The following is a 22517-nucleotide window of genomic DNA, read 5'->3' as shown; positions in this document are numbered from 1 at the left end:
CAAGCTTATCCCACTGTGTCAGTTAGATGTCATGTTACAACCGGAGAACGCCTTTTAGTTAGCAGTAAAGAATGTTACTTCCCAAGTTTTTTACCACAAATTAACGAGATGTTTGTTGAAGCTGTGGATCTATTGAGATTGGGCCTACTTGTTGTGCCATTAATAGGTAGTAGTATGTTGCTGTATGTTGGAGAGTGAAGATTAGGTGAAAGAAAGACTCTTTGAGGTTTACTTCAGTCATAAAGGTGCAGACTTTGATTAAAAGTACAAGCTCTGGTACTTAAACTTTCAAGAGCCGACATGTTAAATAACTCTAATCATAGTAATACAAATTTTTTTTTCTATACAAATTTTCGTGTACAACACCTTAACCCAGCTCAATGCTTCTATGTTTTGGGTTTTTTTTAAATGTGATTACAGAACTGTTCAGGAATTGATAAACCAGTTAATGCTTGGTAGTCTGTCATCTTCTCACTCATGGACTTACGTACACACAACTTACAGTGGACTCTGAAAGGTATGAACGTCTTACAGTAACTTATTGCCTTTAAAATATTGAAACAATTTTCTTTAACTTTTAGTGAAGGAAATCTGGCCACAAAGCAAGTCATTTTTCTTCAGAGACCTGTTATGTGGAATTCTGCTGTCCAGACACCAGAGGTGAGTAACATGTTTATGGTATTAATATAAACAAATTAGTACTTCACATAATGGTTAGGTGCAGAAACAAACTAGACTTCAAAATTAAGGGGAAAAAAGTGGCAGAGGGTGTCACTTGAAACAGGTTCAAGTTTGTGGAGGGCTTTTGCAGCTGAACTCATTTTTTTTTCTTAGCTGTACACCTCTTAAGCCATAGAGAAAAGCATAAGCATGCTAAAAACCTGTTTCGTGCTGAGAAATTACTGTGTCTCAGGTGGATCAGGTTGGCTACGTTACAAGTATTTCTTTAGAAGTCTTCAGGAAGTCTTAAATGTTCCGATTCAAATCCTAGATGTGTTGCACATGAAAAAGAAAACATTTTCTTTTTACCTCCAAAACGTCTACTTTGACAATTGTAGAAGAATGCAAGTGTCAAGCTGTGCAAGGGATACTGTAATCTGGAGGTTAAGAGGGTGAAGGGGTGTTAGCTGTTGCTGCGTGAATATGTGTGACAGAAACAGAGGGTTTAAAATTCTTGTAGCTGGACCTCAACAACTCCTTGTCCCTTTTCAGTGAGGCTCCCATAATAGTGGTTGTATACAAGTGCTTTGAGGATTAAGTAACTGGCAGTTGTTACCGCATTCTTCTTGGAGTCAAGGTCACAACAGTTATTGCACCTGTATAGCTCTATAGTAAATCCTGCTGTGGCCAGAGAAGGATGAACTACTGGTAGGCTCTTCTTTGCCAAGTCTGTCAACATCCTGTGGTAGATTTTAATTTTTGTTGTTTCTGTTTTTTAATGGCCATGCAACCTTTCTCTAATCAACATGGCTTTCCTGTGATAGTCTTAAGCAGCTGTGAAAACTATGGATGTTCTCACTCATGTCCAACACCAGAGTAGTAACTTTACAAACTTTGTCATTCATGGTATTATATACTATTATAAGGCAATAATACTACTTCTTTCTCCATCTGTATAAATGGTTCCATGAGTCTCTAAATTTCTTGCATTCATGTTTGATCTTTCTCCATCCTTTTTACCTTCTATCCAGTCTGTTACCATCACCTGTATTTTCCTCTGTTTAGTGTTTCTAAAATACACTCTCCCTTTTTTTTGTTCTTCTCCAGGCTTTTGCTTATCTCCACCCTAACTTCCTTCTCACTGTGTCCCCTGATAATTACTACTTCCATGCCTGGAAGAACTGCATTCAACATGCACAATGAAAGTCCTGTTTTATTTTTTGTCTCTACTGCCATCTCAATTCCCAGCTAGTTCTTGTACACTATCTATAATTTATTTCCTAGTTTACAAAATTTGAGCTTCCACTTTTTTCTCTTCAGTGTTCTGTGTAGTCTCCCTTGCCAGTGTCTTAACCTCCTCTTCCATTCATACCCTCTTCTAAATTCTGCCAGTTCCTCATACAATTTTTTCCTTTAATTTCCCCCTGTGTACCAAGCATCTTCAGCTTTTAGCTTTCAGAGCTTCTGACCCCTGCTCTCCTGCCTGACTTCGTAGTCTTTACATTCTTTCCTAATACATTTCTGAAAGTATGTTTTGGAACTTAATTTTGGTATCAGTATCGTAAATATATAAAACCTCATTATGTCAGTCATTATCAAAGAAAGTCATACTTTTCCTGATGCTTCCCTACCTATACTCTGTATAATAAGGGCATGGACTCCTGATACGAATACTCTTTCCTTGGTAAGGCACGTTATTTCTAACTATAAGCGTCTCTTAAAAGGCAGCATAACTACATGGGACAAGTTAGAATGGTTAAGACTGGATTCTACCAAGAGATGTAATACAAACCAGTTCTGTAAAAACATTCAGTCTGAGGAACTGATGAATCTTTGAGACGTGGTTTAAATTAAAAATAGGAAGCATTATGCTCACAGTTTAAATTCTTTCACCCAGTTGTGAGGTGATCAGCAGCTTTTGTTTATACAAATAACATGGTGTGTTTTGTAGTTAGTGTTTCACTTTGTTGTAGTGGGAAACCTTTTGACTTAAGCATTAACATACTGGAAGTAAACAAGAAATAGCTGATTTGTAGCCATTTACATCAGGATTACTGTGTTTAAAATCTGAGCAAACTTAATATCTAAATGTGCTCTTTAAGTAGCAGTGAATGTTTTACTTCTTCACCAGGAAATTTCAGTATGCTGAGGTCATTTTAGCATGGGATAAATAGTTCAGGCTGAAGCTGAAACATTTAGCAGTGTAACATTTTCCTTCTGTTTTTCCAATTAGGTTGTTTTTCCCCTAAATTTTAATCTTTTTATTTCATTGCTTTTTTACCAAAATGAATTGGCAAACAATATGCTACCTTCATTACAATTTAAACTCATAGATTTGTTAGTAATTCCTAACTGGTATAGAATGTCATGCTAGCTTTGCATTGAGTAGCTAGATTTCAGGTGCAAAACAAGCTACTGAAATTTGAAAGCATTAACTTTTGCTCTAGAAACTTAAATATGTTTATTTAAAATGTGCCCTGGACATTGATGACACGGCTGTACAACTTCAGCAAACCCTTGCAAACATTTTAGTAAAAACATTTCATTCCTGTGATTCTATATTGTTGGGCATGACATTTCCATTTTCATTTGTACTGTGTATTTTTTCCTTGATATTCGAATTACATGAAAGTTGTTAAAAAAATTTTCACGTCCACAACTTAAGATGTTTTTCAAACACAGAAGTACTTAAGATAGCTAAAATGTTTTAAGTTCAAGAAGAAAAAAAATTGCATCACCATTTATGTTTATTTAAGCATATCCTTAGCATGTTTGCAATTCAGATACCTCAATAAGAATGCTACCTATGAGAGAGTCAAAATACAAAAGCCGCAAGGCTCTTTCATTACTGAAATAAGAAAGCAGTCTCATGCAGGCCTTCTCAAACAGTTCACTGTCAAGCCCCCCAAGCCCTGATCACATCACTTTCCAGCTCTCCACAGTGCAGCAGGGTCTGGCCATGGCAGGAGCTTTGCCCCACAGGCAGGTCCAGCTGCTGGACCTCTGTGACTTGCATTCTGGAGAATGGCAACATGGGTACAGGTTGCTTTGTGTACTCAGGATTTTTTTTTTTTTTTAAATTGTTGGGTCAAAGTTAGCATTGCCATTTCTACAGGAAGTTTTGCTTCAGTAAGAATTGACAGGAAAACCCCTTTTACCTGGTCTTTTATTCCCACAGGATCTCTTTTCTGAGGAGGGTATATTTTATGTCCTCACAGCTCATCTCTCTGCCTTCTTGTATATTCGTGGGATAGCGCTTTATGACCTGGCTTGTGATTTATGTAATGGTTCAAAGGCCTGTTGGATTAGAAGGGCTATACTGTTTCAGTGGGCTCTTTGTTTATCACATACCATTTGCTCTTCTGAGAAAATAGTACAGAGGAGGAGATCCAAGATTGAACCACACACTGCTTGAAGGTTTTCTGGTTTTTTCTTTTCTCTTTTTTTCCTTTATTTCCCTTAAGCAGACTTCTCCATCCTCTTACCATGGCATCCAGGCAAAGCTTATTTCCTTCTGTTTCTCCTGAGGCAACACTATTTCCCCTTAGTCTAATTTCCCAATGTCTTCTGTAACAGCTTCCCTAAATACATTTCCTTTAGCCACAAGGGCCATTGTTTTTACTGTTTCAGAAGGGTTTGAGAAAAAACTTAGCAATGTATAGAAGGGGGGCACAGAACTTGTGAGAGCATGGCAAAAACAGTTGTGGGGTGTTTTTTGTTTTTAAAGTGTTTGCGTTTGTGCAAATCCCCCTGCAAGAGTGCTTGCATCTTTTACCCACCGAAACACAGCTCTGTGCTGAGGCTGGATTCCTTCTTAGCTAGTTGTCCTCCTTCTGTGGACAGGGCTGTGTCCCCTGGCAAAGCATCTCCCGGTTTAGCAGTGCTTCTGCTGACAGCAAGACTCCAGGCAGACAGCCAGGGCACTTCTGCCTTCCCAACTATGCTCCTCTGCTGTGACTCAAGGCCCTGACATTGCCTCTGGAGGTGCTGCATCATCACAGATCTTGAGTACCTTGGGTAGCTCCTGATGGCAAAATGAAATAAAGCTTCTATTTATTTGTAATGCCTCAGAGGACCCTTAGCATAGTCTGATAGGTCTATTGTTTGCATAAATCACAATCTGCTGATTTTTCTTTTTGATATTGGCAGCCATCACTTCTGACAAGAAGCATGTCAGGAGATCCCAGTACTAATGTCAGACTGTATTTATACCGAGTTCTTCATGTGCAAGGTCTCTTTAGACCCCCTCACAAATTGCTGTACAGGACAGCCACTGACTTCTATCTGTGTAGATGCACCATGTGGATTGAATGCAATTCTCAAGAAACTTGCCATTATCTGAGGAGGCCTCTGAAGGTCTTTAATGGCAGAACTGGAAAGACGGGAAAGCATAGCAGTTTTGCCATGAGATGGATCAGTGGGAAACCTTCAGTCCTATGAAGTGGTCTGATCACACTCTTAAAGAGCTCAATGTTGATGCGGTTTAATTCACATCTTTATCAAATGTTGCACTCTTGTTGAAGCTTCTAGACAGAACTGTGTTTGGGGAAATTATCAACATCTACTGACTTTCAGAACAGCTTGCAGATGAGGGCACTAGCCAGACATTGTACGTGGTGGCATGGAGATATGTGAACAAAGGAGAATGAATGTCTGGCTGCAGGAGTAGCTGGAGATGGTGGAGCTGTCAGCTGCATGCCCACCACTGCCTGGCCCTGCCACCCCTCTGGGCAGGAGGGACCTCTGCACCTGAGAGGAAGCCGATGGCAGGAGCTGTGCCACCCTCGAGCATTCATCCCTGCAGAGCACAAGAAAAGGCAGCACACACATGTGCCATATGGCAGAAAGCATCAGAGTCAGGGTACGTTAGACATGTACGTTAGGCACAGAATGTGCTTCCTTCAAACAGCTGATTTTTAGCATGGGTTAAGATCTGTAAATCATTCCGGATCTGCCAAGTACTACATAAGAATCAAGCATTGTTGGAGTACCTTTTCTTAGCATTCATTTGTGCTTTCTTGAATCTCGAGTATGTCCTGAATCTTCTTTGTCTGTCTTAAAATTTATTTATAGAGAACAAAACTGTATCTGTCAGAAGTTTTTTTTTCCAGGGGAGTTCACAGTTTAAACCAGAGTGTGAAATGCTGCCTTAGGTTAAAATGCAGCCAGCATTAAAGTCATGTATGACTTATTGCAAAGTGTTTGACTTTTTTTTTCTTCCCCCCCCCCTAAATAAGCTAACATTTAAACATCCTCTTGTATTTCAGAGGAAATCCTTAAGACAAGTTATTGGGGAGGAAAAAGGCAAAGTCTCTAGCAGAAGTGTTGGATTAGACACAGCTACTTCTCGCCCTGTAGAAATTGGACAACCACCTGATGAGTTTCACCTATCTCCATCTAAACAATGTTGGATCAAGGAGGGATCTTCCCAGTATGGAGGCTTTCCGGGATTCAGTAGCAGTGATGGAGTATTAAGGGAACTGGATGATGGACAATTTGACCAGGAAGATGGAGTCACTCAGGTCACATGTATGTGATAAAGTAAGTAACTGCATCAGATGGACATGTACATAATTCACACAAATGTTAAAACAAACAAACAAACAAACATACTACTTTAAATGCATTGGTATAATCCTATGACTTTTCCCAGACTCATTTTATATTTTTGGCTGTTTCTTTGTTGTGTTAATCCTACTGTAGTAATAATACACTGCACAATAATTTGGTTTTCTGTCTCTAATAGAGCAACTACATGACTCTGCTAACTTGTTAATGCTTTTGACAAGCAAGGAAGCAAATGCTGCAGAACAGTGACAGTTTGAATTGTGTAAGAGAGAAAGGAATGAGGATGTTTAGTATTTTCCACAAGCTGGAGGAGTGTGTTTTGTCTTTAAAGGGCATTGTAAATATTGGTGGGGAAAACAAACTGGCTGGCTGTTGTTAAGTTTTAATGTAATTTTCACTTTAATTGCCTTGCATAAATTCAAAAGCCTAGAGAAATGTTAAGTCTTACACTAGAGTGTTAATAATGTAAGCTACGTTCAGACTTGGTATGTGCAGAAAACCTCTGGAGGCTGTAGGCAGACACTTGTTCCTGTAATATAATTTCACCTATGCAGGTTTTTTACCAGGGTTCCTTGTACATCTAAGCCAAAAGCTATCTGAGCATATAGCTTGTATAATGATGTATTCATAATTTACTCATGAGTGGAAATGAAGAACCACTCACCCCCCTGAAAGATAACTTGCAGTCTACGAAAAAGTAGTTTGAGAAACTCACTAAGAAGCATTGACAGCAAGGTGCACAATGATGGTGATAATACATAGGAGGAAGAAGTAGGCTAAACTTAATAGGCAATATTAGATCATAGACTATACAAATATGCTGATGTATATATAAAAAATTTCTCAGCTAAATGTATCTCACACTGGGTAAAAAGTATTCAACTGCGTCAAATACCAGAAAGGATGTTCAGAGTACAGGATGAAGTTGCTGTGCTTCCATCCTCACTGTGGGGAGATGCTGCTTGCATTAAGGGAGGTTAACACTGGCAGGGTTCTGTGGGGAGAGGCATCAACAGGAATTATTTTTATGCTGCTGTCTTGAAATTACATTTTACAGAGGAGAAGCTGAATACAAATCCATCTCCAGAAGGTAAATGCGACTGTAACTAAAAATTGCGTTTTTCAGTTAGTTTTAGAAGCAAAAACTATAAATATTTGTCATACTTAAGCTAATGGAAAATAATATGGTCAAAATGAGAAATCGGAACAGAACTGAGCAAATGTATTCACAACACTTAATGTTTACAGTACAGCACGCACATCACCCAGGGATTTTGATACGTGTCTGTGCGTGTTGTACTGCAAACACTGAGAGAAATGTTGTGAATACATTTAACTACACCACCCCACTCCCCCGGGGTGGTATCCCACCAGCTGCCATGGGAGTCTCCCTGTCCACAGTGGTAGATGCTGGCGCTAAACTCAGTGGGCAAATTAATGCAGTGACAGGAACACCAATAATTGACTCCAAACGAACACTCCAGGAGATGACCAAGATGGTGCAAGTCAGAATGCGATCTGGGTGGCAGGGAGCTGTGCAGAAAGAACATTGGCAGAAGCTGCTTATTTCAATAAGCAAAAAGTAACTCCTGAAAGAAAAAAGGTTACACCTGCTATGATAAGCAAAAGTAGTACAAAGCCTTAGTGCTGTTTCAATTTATTTTTACAAGGTGGGGGGCAAGGGAAACCCTTTCTACTTGCATGATTGTCACAGTGGGAGCTGCTTCCCAATTTCATTATGAAATTGTTGTAGGCAGGCTTGTTTTTTATTTTTCACTCTGGAAGAGCAGCTCTAACAACTGTTTGTAGCAGGTTTGTGGCTTTTTTGAAAAAAAATTCCACAGTCCTGGAGCCAGAGACATTCCTTCAACTTCTTTTTTCCTGTTGCACATTGTTGAAAAAGGCAGCTTCTATTTTCTCACTTTAATTTCTTAGGAAAAATGCTGGCAGCCTGGCAAAATAGTTTGAATGGTGACTGTTTTAAGAGCCAAATACGTGCCAGTAGGGCAGGAGGAGGACTGCACGCACCACGGGGAGCGATGGGAGCGCAGGAGTACCTGTGATAGTAGGCACGGTAAGAAATCCATTCTTGCCAAGGCTTCTCTCCCTGCTTTCCCACCAGCACCTCAAGGTCACAGATGTGGGGCACAAACCTCGTGTTCATTCTCTGTCTGGGGGCACCACGTGGAGGAGGATCACCCCACTAATAGGGAGAGGGCTGGGCTGGGGTGGTGTTCCCCACAGAGCCTGACCCAACCGCTGCTTTCTCATGCAGCCCACTACTCTGTGAGCAGCAGTCATCGTCACGCAGTTAGCAGGGATCTCCTCCATAGTACACAGATGTGAAAAAATTATGAAAATACATGTTACATCTGTCTCTGGCAGAAAGCCAAGTAACTCTAGCATATTAAAAATGGGGTAACAGCTGGTCTTGTGCAACTTGGAATATGCTGCTCTACTTTTAAAAGTATTTTTCATGAGTTATCTAAAACTCTCATGTGTGTGCTTAATTTTTTAACTACTGGTGGTTCTCCATACAAGTCAAATCTGTAAAACCAGCAAAAATTGGTAAAAAAACCTAGCAATTCTGAATATTCCAAGTTAAAGTATTTAAAGTATATCAAAGAAATTACCTTTTATAAAGTAGTAGCCCTGCTTAAGATGGTTAATAGTAGTGAACCCTAAAGCAAAACTGAACTACAACTACTTAAGTTACAATATATAAAGTAATAAATTGCACGCAGTTAATGTTTCTAGAATACATTAATTGGATAAAGAGAATTGTTTAACCTTTAACTGAGATCTTGTGATATCAGCTGTTGAGAATGCAGAAAATTCAAATAAATTAGTGTCTTTTTAAAAGAACTTTTCCCCTTACAATTAATGGGATGTACACAAGGGAGATTCTGTTTTGGAACAAGGGTAGAAATAGAGTATGCTCTGGATGTCCACAGGTACACTTTAGAATATCCCCACTTTTAGCAAGAAAGGTTTTTCTTCTTAAAATGAAATAAAGCTATATTGCTTTTAAGTAGCCCAGTTTTAACTGCGCTTTGGTCCTTGCTCTTGAATCTCACAGGTGTTGACTGTGCTGCAAACCTCTGAATTTCTTTCTAGTCTTTTTAATTCTGTGTAAATATGCTAAATTGTTTCCTCTGAAGCCACTCAGCAATTCCTATATAGTTAAGGACAGCTGGGTTTTTTTAATGCCATTTGCCTCACAGTATGTGAAGTTGTCCCTGCTGTAGGAACATTAAACTAGATTGTTTCCCTAGGTCTCTATTGTCTTTCACCTCACAGGGCTACATGTAGGCTCTGTACTAGAAAAAAATAAACAAAATACAGTTCTTCACCTGGAAAAAAAAGTCAACCTGACAGGAGCCAAGATAGGGATCTGTAAAGTGAGTGCCATGGAGAGGGTATTCCTCAGCATTCTTTTTTTTGATACAAGAATTCAAGGGAATCATGGAAGTGGTAAGTAGCAGCTTTGAAACAAATCATGGTATCTACCCAGCTAACTGGAGAACTCCTTGCTGCAGCATGCTGTGTATAAAACTAGATGGATTTAAAAAGTGACTGAAAAATTCCTGAAAGGAAAAACATCACCCTATTCTCTCTGAGAGTCACTGAACCAGAAACTGTTGGGAGATTCTGAAAGCTGGTCTGACTGACTGCATGCTTATCCTGTTCTTTAGGTCATTGTAAGCACCAGTGCTTCAGCCCTGGTGGGCATGTAGCTGTGAGAGTGTTCTCGTGCTGCAAGGCTTTCTTTCAGAAATCAGGGAAGAGTAACTTGCTTGCTCACCCTGTGTGAGGACTGTGCAAGAATCATCTGACTTCACACACTAATTGAAGAACACAGAATAAACCACCTGTCTTCCTAGGGCATGGATGCTGAAACAAGTAATTGAAAATGCTTCTAAAACAAACTACAGAAAATCTTCTATTCTGTTCTTTGTAGTTAAAAATTCTGAAAGCCAACTATATCTTATTTGGAAAAGTGAGAAGGGGAGGGTGTGTTTTGGGTGTAGGGGATTCCAATTTAGGCTACTTGTTTTATCACCTGGGCTTACACAAACCAAAGCATTAAGGTATGCCTTTATTAGGGTTGTGATGAGCACTGTCTGTTAATTAAACTAAGTTTGTAAATCAGAAGAGCTGTCAGAAAGAGTAACTCTGGCAAGATTTTTTTTTTATATGCTCCTATTATATCTATATACACACACACACAAACTCTGTTCAGTTTTCATTTTACCAGAATGTATTTTACATACTCATCTTTTTATTGGAAGAATTGCAAATCAAACTTAAAAGCATGAATGCATTTTCTGGCAAAAAAAGTAAGTACACTTATTTATTCAATAACAGGGCTTCAGTTAGGAGCCTGTGTGTCTGAAATGTAATAGAAAAGTCCCTTACCTGTATGTGACAGCAGAAATGCCCTGCAACTATTAGAAAGAAGAGATAGAAGGCAACCGATGCTGTTCATGAACCTCTGCAAAAGACTGTTTATACTTTTGTTTGGAGAGGAAATACTTTTCTAGAGTTTACAAGCAGGAAGACACTATCCACTGTAAAAAAAAAAAAAAAAAAAAAATGTTGTGCCCAGCTCATAATTGTCAGAAAAATTTATTTACATACCTGGTCAACTGCAATAAACTGCTGCTTAACTTCTCTGTTTCTGGTCTGTAAAATTTTTTTTTTTTTGTAAAGCTAAGATCTTTTCTATAGTTCTGATAGGAAGCTTTTCACCATTAAAAGCACTTATCAAATCAGCTACCAGTTTCTTTATTACATTTGTCGCACCTTGACTTTACGTGGGTTAGATCAATGTTACCTTTCCTCAAGCTAGAATTACTTTTTTGCAGTCTTGTCTGTACATCTGTACAGCTCACAAGGCAAAGCTTGTTAGACTTACTGGCATCTATTAAAAGCTGATCCGGTTTTCCTTGTTCTTAGTATATTAACCTTTTGAAGGTAAAAAGTGTTAGGTTGTTGTCTTGTCAATTCCCTGTGGCTTAATTCAGAGAACAGTGTTAGTTAGGATTTAGATTTTTCTAAGCCAAATTCCTGCATCAGAATTTAGACAACTGGTATGAATTAAAGAAGTGAACATTCCTGACTTCAGGTAGGCATAACTTGAAAGAGACAAAGTGGTTTAGAGGAACTGGTCTGGTGACATGCTCTGATCTGTTCAAGCAGAAAAACCTTGACAACATCTGAGAGAATTAGAATCTTGAAAGTAGCAAAAACATTGTGGCTGATCTTGTTGCAAGATATGCTAAGCCAAACATCAGGAAAAACCTCAGTGCCTAAGGAAAAAGTCATTTGAAAGTTATCCTTTGCTTACAATACACCCTTGCATCTGTGGCATGCTGTCATAATGTGCTTCTTTTGGTATCTGGAAGGTCCTCTTCTAGATCTCCCTTACTTTTTAATTGTAGAACCAGCATTTTCCAATTTGAGAGATGTATAAATTTGAGGTCTGACTTCAAGATGCTAATAACTATTGTATTTCTCTATTTTTGAAAGAAAAAATACAACTTCATTTCAGCACACCTTGTAGCAGAGATGAGAGAGCACTGAACTTTCTCTTGGAAGCACTCAGTTGCCTGCGTTCTTGGATGACACAAAAAATGAGAATAACTTGCCAAAATATAGCAGTATGGATAAAGAAACAGTTTAATTTTATCTTTTTTTGTTGTTTTGTTACAATATAATTCAAAGACAGTCTCTGTTTCCCTATTATGTAGAGTCTAAATTAAACCTGACAATATTTATTAGACAAATCAATGGTTTGCTTAGGCTAACTGAAGTTTTATGGTACCATTCAGGCACATGTGTGTACATAGTAGTACTCATGTAAACAATAGCAAGGGAAAATACAAGCAGTGTTTCACTTAGGCCTTATATGAAATCAGCTTAGTATAGCAAGTCAACTTTACAGTGCAAATCTGAATGAGAATAACAGGATTAAAACTTCCCAAGTTTTATTTTGAAGTGAAACTCTTAAAGCATAAGAAGAAGAAAAAAGAGGTTTGAAATTTTAATGCAGTCCTGACCACCACATCATTTTTCTTCAGTTTGGTAGAGGAAATTTAATTAGCAACACCAGTTACATGTTTTGCCTGTCTCAGTCACCACGGCCAATACAAGCATGCAGAGTGACTGTACAAGAGAACCACACCGTGGATGGTCCTAGAGCAGACTCTAACAAAATTAATTAAATTTTACTACCTCCAGAATACAGCCCTCCTACCTGCAGTACAAACTTACCAAAATCAAGTAACCTAGTCTATACAAGGCAAGTTATAGCTACATGTATAGACAGTAACTAAAGCTACTTTTACTCGGACAACATCTCATGCAATTACCCTGCTGACAACTACATACAATGATAAACATAAGACAAAAGGAGCTGCTGAAGAATACAGCTGTTGAAGTACATAAGCTTAGTCTATTTTCTCATTGTTTAAATCCCCTTTACATCCAGGTGGTACAGTTGCTTGAGGTGTGCTTGATTCATATAAAGAAAAATAGAATTTAAGGCATGTTTAGTATATTATGAAAAAAGACTTATTAAAAATAGGTGGACTCCCTTCTTTCCAGGTAAATATAACATAGAAAACAAAGCATAGATTATAGAAACTAGTGGAGTTAGCCCATTCTGACCTGCTTAAAGAAATAAAAAGAGGGCTCCTGGCAACCTCAGAGAGAAAAAACCAGCTAACTTCTTAGCTAAGCAAAATTCATTTAACAGAAGAACACTGCTAGTGCTTTTAGACCCTGAATTCATGTACCCTTAGCAGTATGTCTGCTATATTCATCTCTAAATTATTTAATTCTATCATTCTAGACATAACACAATTAAGCAGCACTCATGGAAATTGTCAGTTATTGCAAATCTGCAAACACAACTTGAAATAAACATCTGATAGGGAACAGAAGCATGAATCCAAATCTTTCTGTCAAATAATATAATTCAGGTGAATGAAGAAAAACAAAGCAATGTATATTGAAAACATGATTAACTCTTGCAAAGAATCAGGTTCAGTATCTCAGGTACTTAAGAATGTTTTTACTAGGAATACAAGCAAAGACTCTGGTAGTGTGTTATGTAGTGTAACATGAGTATTTACGAGATACAGTCTGTAAGCGGTTGCCATGAATATGCGCAGGTATAAGCCATTGACTTTTCTGCCACAGTTATTCTTTAGAGAAGTTGTGGACTGGAGAACAGCAGACGTCTGCCTTAACAGGACAGAACCTGTCCCCTGTTGTACACAAACCTCCACTGTTAACAAAAAAACAAGTCCAGAAAGTTAGATGTATATCAAGAATATATATGTTCAATAGCATAGTGGAATTGTCCTTTTGGTATTACTAATACTATAGATCCTATTAGTATTTGGATATAGGCATACAGGAACATGCACATCCAAAAGTATATCTTCAAAGCCATTTAAAAAAAATAAAAGCTAAATTAGGAATAAGCTACATTGCAAGAAGCTTCCTGCAGAATTATATATTTAAGGTGATAATCTTTGAACTAAGACTTACTATAGCTACTGCATTAAAAATGGCTTGCTGTGAAAATCTTAATCTCACTTTTTTCCCACCCAATCAGACACATCTTCAGGATTGTGATTCAATGATTGTTTAGCAGCAATTTTAGAGAACTGTAAATTCTTTTATTAACAGGCATTATAAACAGACACTACTACTTTTATTTAAAAACCATGAGTGCCACATTGATGAATATACAGCTCATGAATAACTTAAAGTATTTCCCATATTAAAAGGCAATGCACACAGCATACAAAAAGTATACTAAACAAAGCTATGACGATACGTGATTGAAGTGTCTAAAATGATATATACAGTGCATAATTAATGTTTTGTTTATATTCAGTACAGGCTTCTGTACTGCCATTCCCATCATGCCTCACTCTCCCCTGACACTGAATTTTGCACTTCTTCCTCCAAAATTGGTACAATCAGGTTATCCTTGGACATCAGATTATACTTCATCACAAACTTAGTGAACCGGTGACACAAGAAAGTTTCATTCTGGAGATGAAAAAAGGGGAAAAAAACAATATACACAGAGGAATATTTTAAACAATCAAGGAGAACATACTGAAAAAAGCCCTGCATATATGTAATTGCCTCATTAGATTTACAAGCCTTAGAAAGAAGTAGTAATGCTTAAATGGTAAATTTATATTACTTCTTTTAAATCTTCCCTATACTGCTTGCTTATAGTTACTGCCATTAACAAAAAAACCCAATGAAGTTCAGGCTTAAGTGACAGCTGAATTTAACAGCACTTAGACAAGAATATATTCAAATATCAATGTAGTCCTGATCCACTCTCCAAAAGAAAGTTTTAAGGCATTGTGAAAGTCCTCCCACATACACCATCCCCAGCAGAACAGGGCACAACCATTCCATAGCTGTTTCAGCAACCTTAACTGGGATTTGGCAAAGGTTTCCTTATACATATACTTATACTGCTTACCTCCTTTCTATTTATTAATTTCTACTTTTCCATTTAAAAAAAAAAAAAAAGTTGGAATCTACTGGAGGTGCCCAAGCTGCCACCAGTTACTCAAGTGTCTTTGCAGTTTTACAATTTAATTCCTTAACTGTTGTGTAACATATAGGAAACATATACATAAGCAGTACTAACTATACCAAGTGCTTGAATACATTCAGGAATCTTTAAAACAAGATGAATTTGAGTTGTTTGTACAAAACCTCAAATTCTGACCTTTCATCCAAATGAGGGACACCATAACTGGGTAAACTAATTACATAAATTAATTTTCATTTATATATATGCACATATAACAGCATTTCAGTTCTTGCAAAACTGTAATCTACTACAATCAATACTTCACTTGAATGCAGATCTTCTGGCAGGATTAAAAGAAAACATGTAACACAATTACATCACAACTGTAACTTCAGTAAATGCCCTTCTTTCAAGATGTAATTTGAAACTACTTACTTCATATTCATCAAATATCTGCCGGTGATGAAAATAAGCATGTGAAAATATTCTGTAAATCCTTCGGCACACTGATCCTAATTTGGCTACAGAGGATTCCTTTATGCTAACCCTGTAAGCACCAGGAGAAAGGTTACAAAACAGGTCTACTGAAACAACTACCAAGATATATGTTGACATGAATTCTGATTGTTAAACTATACTATATAATTGCACGTGAAATTTAGACTTAAGTGTTGCAGATATCTGTGTCTGCAATTGCTTATTTTTGGAAGGAAAATAAAAACACTGATGCATACTCCAAATTTAAAAATTGTATTCCAACTACCAAAAAAGTTTTGCCTGTAGTTAAACATCATCAGTTATTCTGGTAAGGGCTGGATTTCTGGTTTCTAGCATTGATGGGCAAAGGGAAAAAGACTTCCCATTGTACCTCCTTGCCAATACTGGGTTCCTAGAGAAGCACAGTTTTGACTTCTCCAGTTTAAGGTTTCCATGATCCAACATGTGGGCTGCTCATTCAGTACGCTCAGTCTCTTGTCTCAGTCTTGGTCACTGATGTCCCACAGTGGATTGGTGTTGGCTTCTGGAGGCTTTCAGTGCTGTAGTGTTCAAGTTGTTCAAGTCCCTGCATCTCTCTAAAGGCCATCCTGTTATTTAGGTTGGCACTACTCCAATGGAAGCCCCGTAACACCAACAGATACTAGTAAAACAGTTTCCACCTAAAAAGCACCCGCCAGCTCCAGTAAATGGCAAACTATTTGAATGGGTAGGAATTCTTCCTTGGCTTAAAAGTGCCAACAGGCCTACCATCAAGTGACACGTGCTGCAGGACTTCTGGTATTTTCCGTGGTAGTCCATGAAAAATGCATTACGCCTTTCAGTGTGCTTTGTAAGTGTTTAGGTGCCACCTACTCCCTTCCCTCCTCCCACGAGAAAGCATTTTTACCTGCTGGGGAAATATTTATTGCTATTCAGAAGACATGCAGCTCCATCAAGTGTGTGTCTGGTGTAGTCTATAGCAGGACACTACAAAAATAGACAGTGAGTGAGCACATGTATGACTGCATGCATGACACTGTCATATAACTTGTTTGAAGAGAAACATTTTAATTATGTTTCCTGATGCTTTTAACTTCACTGGTCATTTTTACTCCCAGAAGTTTCACATAGCTTCTCTGAAGGTCTAAGTACGTTTCCTCCTTAAGTGAGCTATTTCTTTCTTCTGTTTCACAACCCATGTAAATTATTTCAAGAAAAAAGTTACTATGGAAATATGATTATGCATGAGTAATGAATTTTATGCATTTCCTTAAGTAAAGCTGTATAGTAAGAACACATACTGGAAGTACACTGAAAGGAAAGTCGATCATTCCCTCACAGCTTATTTGTTTCCCACAGAGTTAAGTTGCCAGATGCTTTCTTTTACAGCCTAAATTAACACCTTATCAAAAAAAATCAACCAAAACAAAAAACCCCAAACCTGCACCTAAGTATATCAATGCTTTTTATCTTGGCAAAGAAAACCAAAATCATTAGTGTAGCTAAGTATATAACAAGCCAAGCCCTGGCTCTGCAATCAAGTAACACGTAGAGGAGAAGGAAAAAAAGTAAAGATGAACTGAGACAGACTGAGAGCAGGAATGTCTGTCCATTTTGCGATTCCCCAGTTTCAGGAAGAAGACTTCTCAGTTGTACATTTTTGTCAGCAGTTCAAGGTTGCATCACCCACTATCTGACCATTAGTTGATAGCTATTATTGACATGGAAAACAGTAGATGAGTGATGCATGATCAGAGATAAAAAGCAGCCTGAAATTCTCCAGTTTAGCTGAGTAAAACAGACTTGCTGCATGCCAATATACTGAGTGAGGATGAGGGTGAAAAGGAGGGAGTGGGAAAGAAGCTGGCCTTCAGAGCTAAATCAAGGCATCTCAGGAAATGAAAAAAACAAAACAAAAAAAAGATTACAGGACAAAAAGGGTAAGGTTAAGAAGAAACAATACCTTATTCTGGAAGGTGAAATACAAAGATAAATACGACAGACTGCACTATCACCATAATAGTGCAACAGAGAAAAACCTTCTGAAGGCAAAAAAAAATAAAAGATGTATTAAGTGGTTCAATAGGAGATCTGAACAAAGTTTAAAGTAATTGGACACTCAGGAAGGCAAGCTACTGCCATGCTGATAACCCACTCAACATACAGTATTTTTATGACTCCACTACCTTTTAGGAGCAACTTCCCCAAGAACGTGCACATGCGATCACTTTCAGAGTGTCAGGCTTATATGCCTAGTGCTATGAATTGAGGCCAAAGTTTGAAGAAGACAGCCTATTCTCAGCGTGCACTCTTCTTTCAATTAAACAAAGACCTTTTTCCATTGAGTTTCAGGCTGTCTCAACACAAATTAAGGGAGAAAAGAGGGGAATGTGCAAAGTCTCTAATAGTGCAGTAAAAAGCAGTTTGTTCCTACCTCATCCCGTTCTTTTGTAAACCTCTACAGAATGGGAAAGAAGGACACCTCAAGTGATATTCTTAACCCACATAAGCTCTCAGTTTGACTAAGCAGCCAGCTATAATGGCCTCCCCATGAACACATGAAATGTGAAAGAAAATCCTACATAAATGGGGTCACTTTTCCAAAATACATCCATACCTCTTTGGGAGTTTTATGAGCTGCACAAAGAAAAATCCATTGTTCAGTTGCTGTCATCTGAGTACATGTGTCTGGGTGACATTCACTCTGTTAAAACAATTGTTCAGTTATGAAAACCATGCAACAGCAAAAAGGAGCTGATCTTTTCAAATCACTTCCTTGCCTTGTTCCCCACCAAAAAGCATTTTTTGCTAGAAGTCTTTAAAACCCTAAAATACTCTTACCTCAAACCACTGCTTAAGTCTATGTGTATCAATTTAGAAGAAAGCTCTGCAAACTCTGCATCTTACAATACAAAAAGAGTCTCCTCCCTGATACAACATAAAAATAGCAAGAAAAGAATTACCTGAAGCTTGACAGCTAGTCCATTGAGCTCAAGGCAGAATTGTCTAAAAAAAATTGAACACAGCAGCATCAAAATCAACAATTTGTTTTCCCACTGGAAACATCTAATAAAAAGCAAGGTTATACATTCTGATCTTCTTCACCGATCTCTCAACATTTTTGGAAATTATTCTTGTAAAGTGGAAAAAATACATCAGACCATGAAAAAAATCATAGTTAAAGAATACCATCAAATAGTTTTACCTGATGTCACATCTGAAGAGGCAACAGGCTAGGAATTAACACACTATAGAAGGACTACAAGTTGAGAGAAACAGAATTCACACCAGCATATTTTTTTTACTCAGCAAAACAATTATATTTTAATTCTTACATGACATTAGAGGCTGAGCTTAACAAATAATTTAGTGGAAGTATTTAAGATATCAACTCTGTTATGGAAGAAAGTGCTATTTCACAAATACAGGTAAAAAAAATTAAAGAACACTTCAAGAAAATTACTGTCTTAAGAGTGCAAGTTTTAAATTCATATAGCTTGGATCATTCCATCCTTCTAAGGTGTACTTCCTCCGGATCAATCAAGTGGCTAATATCCCACCACAGATCATTATAGTGGGACTTCTAGAAATACTGCTTTCACTAGAATGTACCTGAAAGTGCATTCTTTAACTTAAGAGAATTCACCCCTCCATCCTACAAGAAAAACTTCAATAAGTTTTCCAAAAGTGACAAGTATTTAGTGACAAGTCACTTCTATGACTCTACAATGATTTTTTGTGTCTGTGAAAGGATGGGAAATTCTTAAAATGTCTTTTGCAATTGTATGTACTTTTTCCTCTTCTGAGGATTCCCTGTGTCTATTGGGACTGTTCCCAACCAGAGGAGAGAAAAAGAAAACGGGAGGCAAAAAGTCAGGATATATAAGTCTAGGAGTAGCTTAGAACTGTTCTTATTCCTGAAAGCATATTTGATAAAGTTAGAAGACACACTTACAAGAAAAAAAAAAAATCAGGACACAAGGATACTAAAGTAATGCCAGGAAAAAAGGATTACTACATATGTATGAACAGGGTGTGAACCTACACTACAACTGAAAAATACTTTCAGGTACAAACCATGTAGGCTGAACGTATTTATTATACTGCATAAAACAAACTGAGAGAAGGACAAAAAGTTTTGAGTTTCCTTACAACTAGAAAAAGAACTGCAAGACATAGGTACTCTTGCTTTCCCAGCTAAAGCCTATTTTGCTGCAAGTTTCAGAAAAAGCACTGGGAGCATCTGGAAATCACATTCTCAATTAGTGCAGATGAAGAACTGATGATCCTAGGAGAAAGTGCTATGGAAATTCATTACTATATTTTCATATTCAAAACATGCTAGTACAACTTTTGAAGTGAGGTACAAACATTTTCTTAAAAAACATCAAACTCACTAGATCAGAGCGAATCATAAATCTTTAGAAAGAACAAGGAATTCAGATAATAATTAATACCAAAGTATAAAAATATTTAATAGCAGAAATATCAAGTTTCATTTAAGTTACCTTTGATCTGTCTTATTAAAAAAGACTCACTACCACTATTAATGAACAAACTTAGAATCGGGACACTAGGTTGACAAAAGATGGATTCTTACCTTAAATGTTCATACTTCCATACACCTTCATCCTGGCCTTCAGGAGGTTCAAGGATCTTATCAATGTTGGAACAGTCTGCCCTTATGTTTTGCTGAATATACTAGGAGAGGGAGAGGGGGGAATAAATCTAGATCTTGTTGCAATTATAGTAACACAGTATATTTAGGACATGACATCTCTGAGGGACTTACTTTTTACTTAAGAAGAGATTGATGGACTAAAAAGTTAAAGAGTAGATGTGCAGGGTAAGAAAATTGTTATAAAAAAATGCCAGATCTGAAAAATGCCTCTCCTCAATTAGAAAAAGAATGGGTAAATTTTACAGCTTTTTTACAACATCCATCTCAAAACAAAAGAACCCCGCAGGAAACCCCACTATTTTCTTATATCTGATTTGTTTAAACCAGACATGGGAATTCTAGTTTTTTCTGCATACAAAATTAATAATTACAATTTTTTAAATATATGTAGGGTGCTTATGAAATTCACTCCTGTGCAGCAACATACTAAGCAGCTAAATAGCATGCCCTGTTCTCTGGGTTTTTTTCTTTTTACCAAAATACAAAACTTGGGAAACTGAACTTATTAGCAACATTTCACATAAGTAAGAATACCTGCTGAACAGCTAATGTACTATCCATTTCTTCAAAGGATTCATCAGGCCAATTGTAGAAATCCTGTTAGAAAAAGTTTAAACCAGTTTAACAAAAATAGAGGGGGAGGAAGAAAAGCGCACAACCTACAATAAGCTTGAACATGCAGGGAAACAGATGTAGTTTGTACAATTACAGGAAGCTACATCTTAACAGAAGCAGCACATAATCTTGGCAAGAACAGGGTGTAATGGGTCTTGTGCTCATAACGTTAAAATAGTAGAACATCTTGAAAGGAAAGTTCTGTGTGCCTTGGCATACTATAAACATCGTCTCTCCCCCACATCTTGCTGTAACACCTATATAGCCTGTATCTCTTAAATATTTGCATACAGTGCCCATTTCACATCTTAGACCATGTAAGAATGGGGAAGAAAAGAGGTCTGTAGAAAGTAGCATTATACAATGGTTATAAAACTAAAAATCCCAATATATTCTACTAGTAACACACCACTGAAGACATCTTTTCTAAACTGAGATAATATAATGCACTGTTGGCCTGACTTGGTACTACATTCTCTTGGTATGCTCAGTATGCTGCATAACTGGATGGTTATCAGCTCTGCTAACCCACCATGTTTAATATGGTTAATGATAAAACCCTCCTGAAGTTTCACCTCAGATTCAGCTGTACTTCACTGTTCTGCAGCAATTCACAGCTGCTGCAACTACGATCATCCCAGACAGATGCGTTTTCTTCCTTTGCATTTTTCACATCTAAAATTTAGTGCTGCTCTCTCTTACTATCCAGAGATACTGCACATCAGCCTCCCATAGCCATCCTAGTAGACACAGTGACTCAATGAAAATGTTCCAACTGTGAAGCTTAGCAATCTGTTCTTGAGAGAATACGGTCATCTCTAAAAAAAGTACCTATCGTGAATATCCAGTGTTGAGATATCATTAAGTAACTGTATTTAGATACCAAATAGCTATACCACAGTGTCATCCAAAATTATAAATACAGCCACAAAAAAAAAAATCCTATGATGGCATCACTATACACAAAATTCTTCAACCTGCATGAACTTTATGCTTTATAATATTTGACCAAATCTAGGTCTATGTCCAGCTTACTGTTTTTCAGAATACCCCAAATTTATCAAACAGAAGGCACACAACGTTCCACTTCCTTCGTAGATTACACATGTACAGAATGAACTGATTTACAGGGTTGTGTAATAATTTTACCTCTGTACATTACGACAAAGAACGGGAGGAGAAAAGAGATGCATTCTCCTACAACATCATGTCATACACTGCACCGTTTCGGACCACAAGCTCTCCTCACAAAAGCAGAGTGAAAAAGTCTTGCATAAAGGCCTCATATCAGATTACATCTCTGAAATAATCTAAAAGAACATAGCTTGCATGTTTGAGATGTACCTTTTCGAGACGACCTTGAAAGCCCAGAAATAAGTCAATTTCGTTTTGATTAAGAGAAAGGATCTGACAACAGCCCAGGTTCACTTTGGGAGGAGCGCAGCAGGTTACGTAAGGGAAGGATGACTGATGTCTCCGGATGAGCAGGCCAGGTATCGTCTATCTGACGATGCACAACTCCCAACCGAAGTCCATTTGTATGGCCGCAGAGCGACCTCACTCGGCTGATGATGTATTTAGCGTTTTAATAGCAACAACAGCAACGCATCGGCAGTATTAGAAAAACAGCCCTGCCCGAAGAAAGCCTGAGATCTGGGAAGCAGCACTTTTGCCTCGGCTAACGCCCGGTCATTTCACAGCGGTGCTCGCCCTCGCCGCCGGCACCGACACGGGGGGAGCGCGCCGCCGCCGCCAGCCACCACGCTGCGGGACGCGGCTCGGTCCCGGCGGCCGGCTGGACGCCACACGGCTTTCGCTCCTCAACCGGAGCCTGGAAGCCCCAGGGAAGCACGGCGCTCGCCCCGCCGGAAAGCCGCGGGGGAGCCCGTGCCGCAGCGACCTTTTTCCCCGGGGCCCGGCACAGGCAACGGCCCCGTC

At 38.1% G+C, this 22517-nt stretch overlaps 2 protein-coding genes across 5 annotated transcripts in view; one reads left to right on the top strand and one right to left on the bottom strand.

Moving 5' to 3' along the window:
- The window catches only part of RFTN2 (raftlin family member 2), a 32851-nt gene extending 26474 nt beyond the window's left edge, over window positions 1-6377 (top strand). For both annotated transcript variants that reach the window (XM_010564365.1, XM_010564356.1), the window contains exons 8-9: window positions 582-660; window positions 5928-6377. In XM_010564365.1, coding sequence (XP_010562667.1) covers window positions 582-660; window positions 5928-6197 — 349 coding nt within the window. In that variant the 3' untranslated portion in view covers window positions 6198-6377. The remainder of the gene's footprint in view (window positions 1-581; window positions 661-5927) is intronic.
- A 5507-nt stretch (window positions 6378-11884) lies between these two features.
- MOB4 (MOB family member 4, phocein) overlaps window positions 11885-22517 on the bottom strand; it is an 18759-nt gene continuing 8126 nt past the window's right edge. The window contains exons 1-8 of one of the 3 annotated variants that reach the window (XM_010564298.1): window positions 21924-22325; window positions 20499-20561; window positions 19884-19984; window positions 18247-18289; window positions 17901-17987; window positions 16191-16270; window positions 15242-15353; window positions 11885-14298 (exon numbers count right to left, since the gene is read on the bottom strand). In XM_010564298.1, the coding sequence (XP_010562600.1) occupies window positions 14167-14298; window positions 15242-15353; window positions 16191-16270; window positions 17901-17987; window positions 18247-18289; window positions 19884-19984; window positions 20499-20525 (582 nt within the window). In that variant the 5' untranslated portion in view covers window positions 20526-20561; window positions 21924-22325 and the 3' untranslated portion in view covers window positions 11885-14166. Of the gene's footprint in view, window positions 14299-15241; window positions 15354-16190; window positions 16271-17900; window positions 17988-18246; window positions 18290-19883; window positions 19985-20498; window positions 21449-21923; window positions 22326-22517 lie in introns of those variants that run through there. The other 2 variants (XM_010564315.1, XM_010564306.1) reach the window with 2 other exon arrangements.

Source organism: Haliaeetus leucocephalus, unplaced genomic scaffold, assembly GCF_000737465.1.
Source record: "Haliaeetus leucocephalus isolate CR32 unplaced genomic scaffold, Haliaeetus_leucocephalus-4.0 Scaffold1, whole genome shotgun sequence".
NCBI lineage: Eukaryota > Metazoa > Chordata > Aves > Accipitriformes > Accipitridae > Haliaeetus > Haliaeetus leucocephalus.
This window is presented reverse-complemented; position numbering and strand designations above follow the sequence as displayed.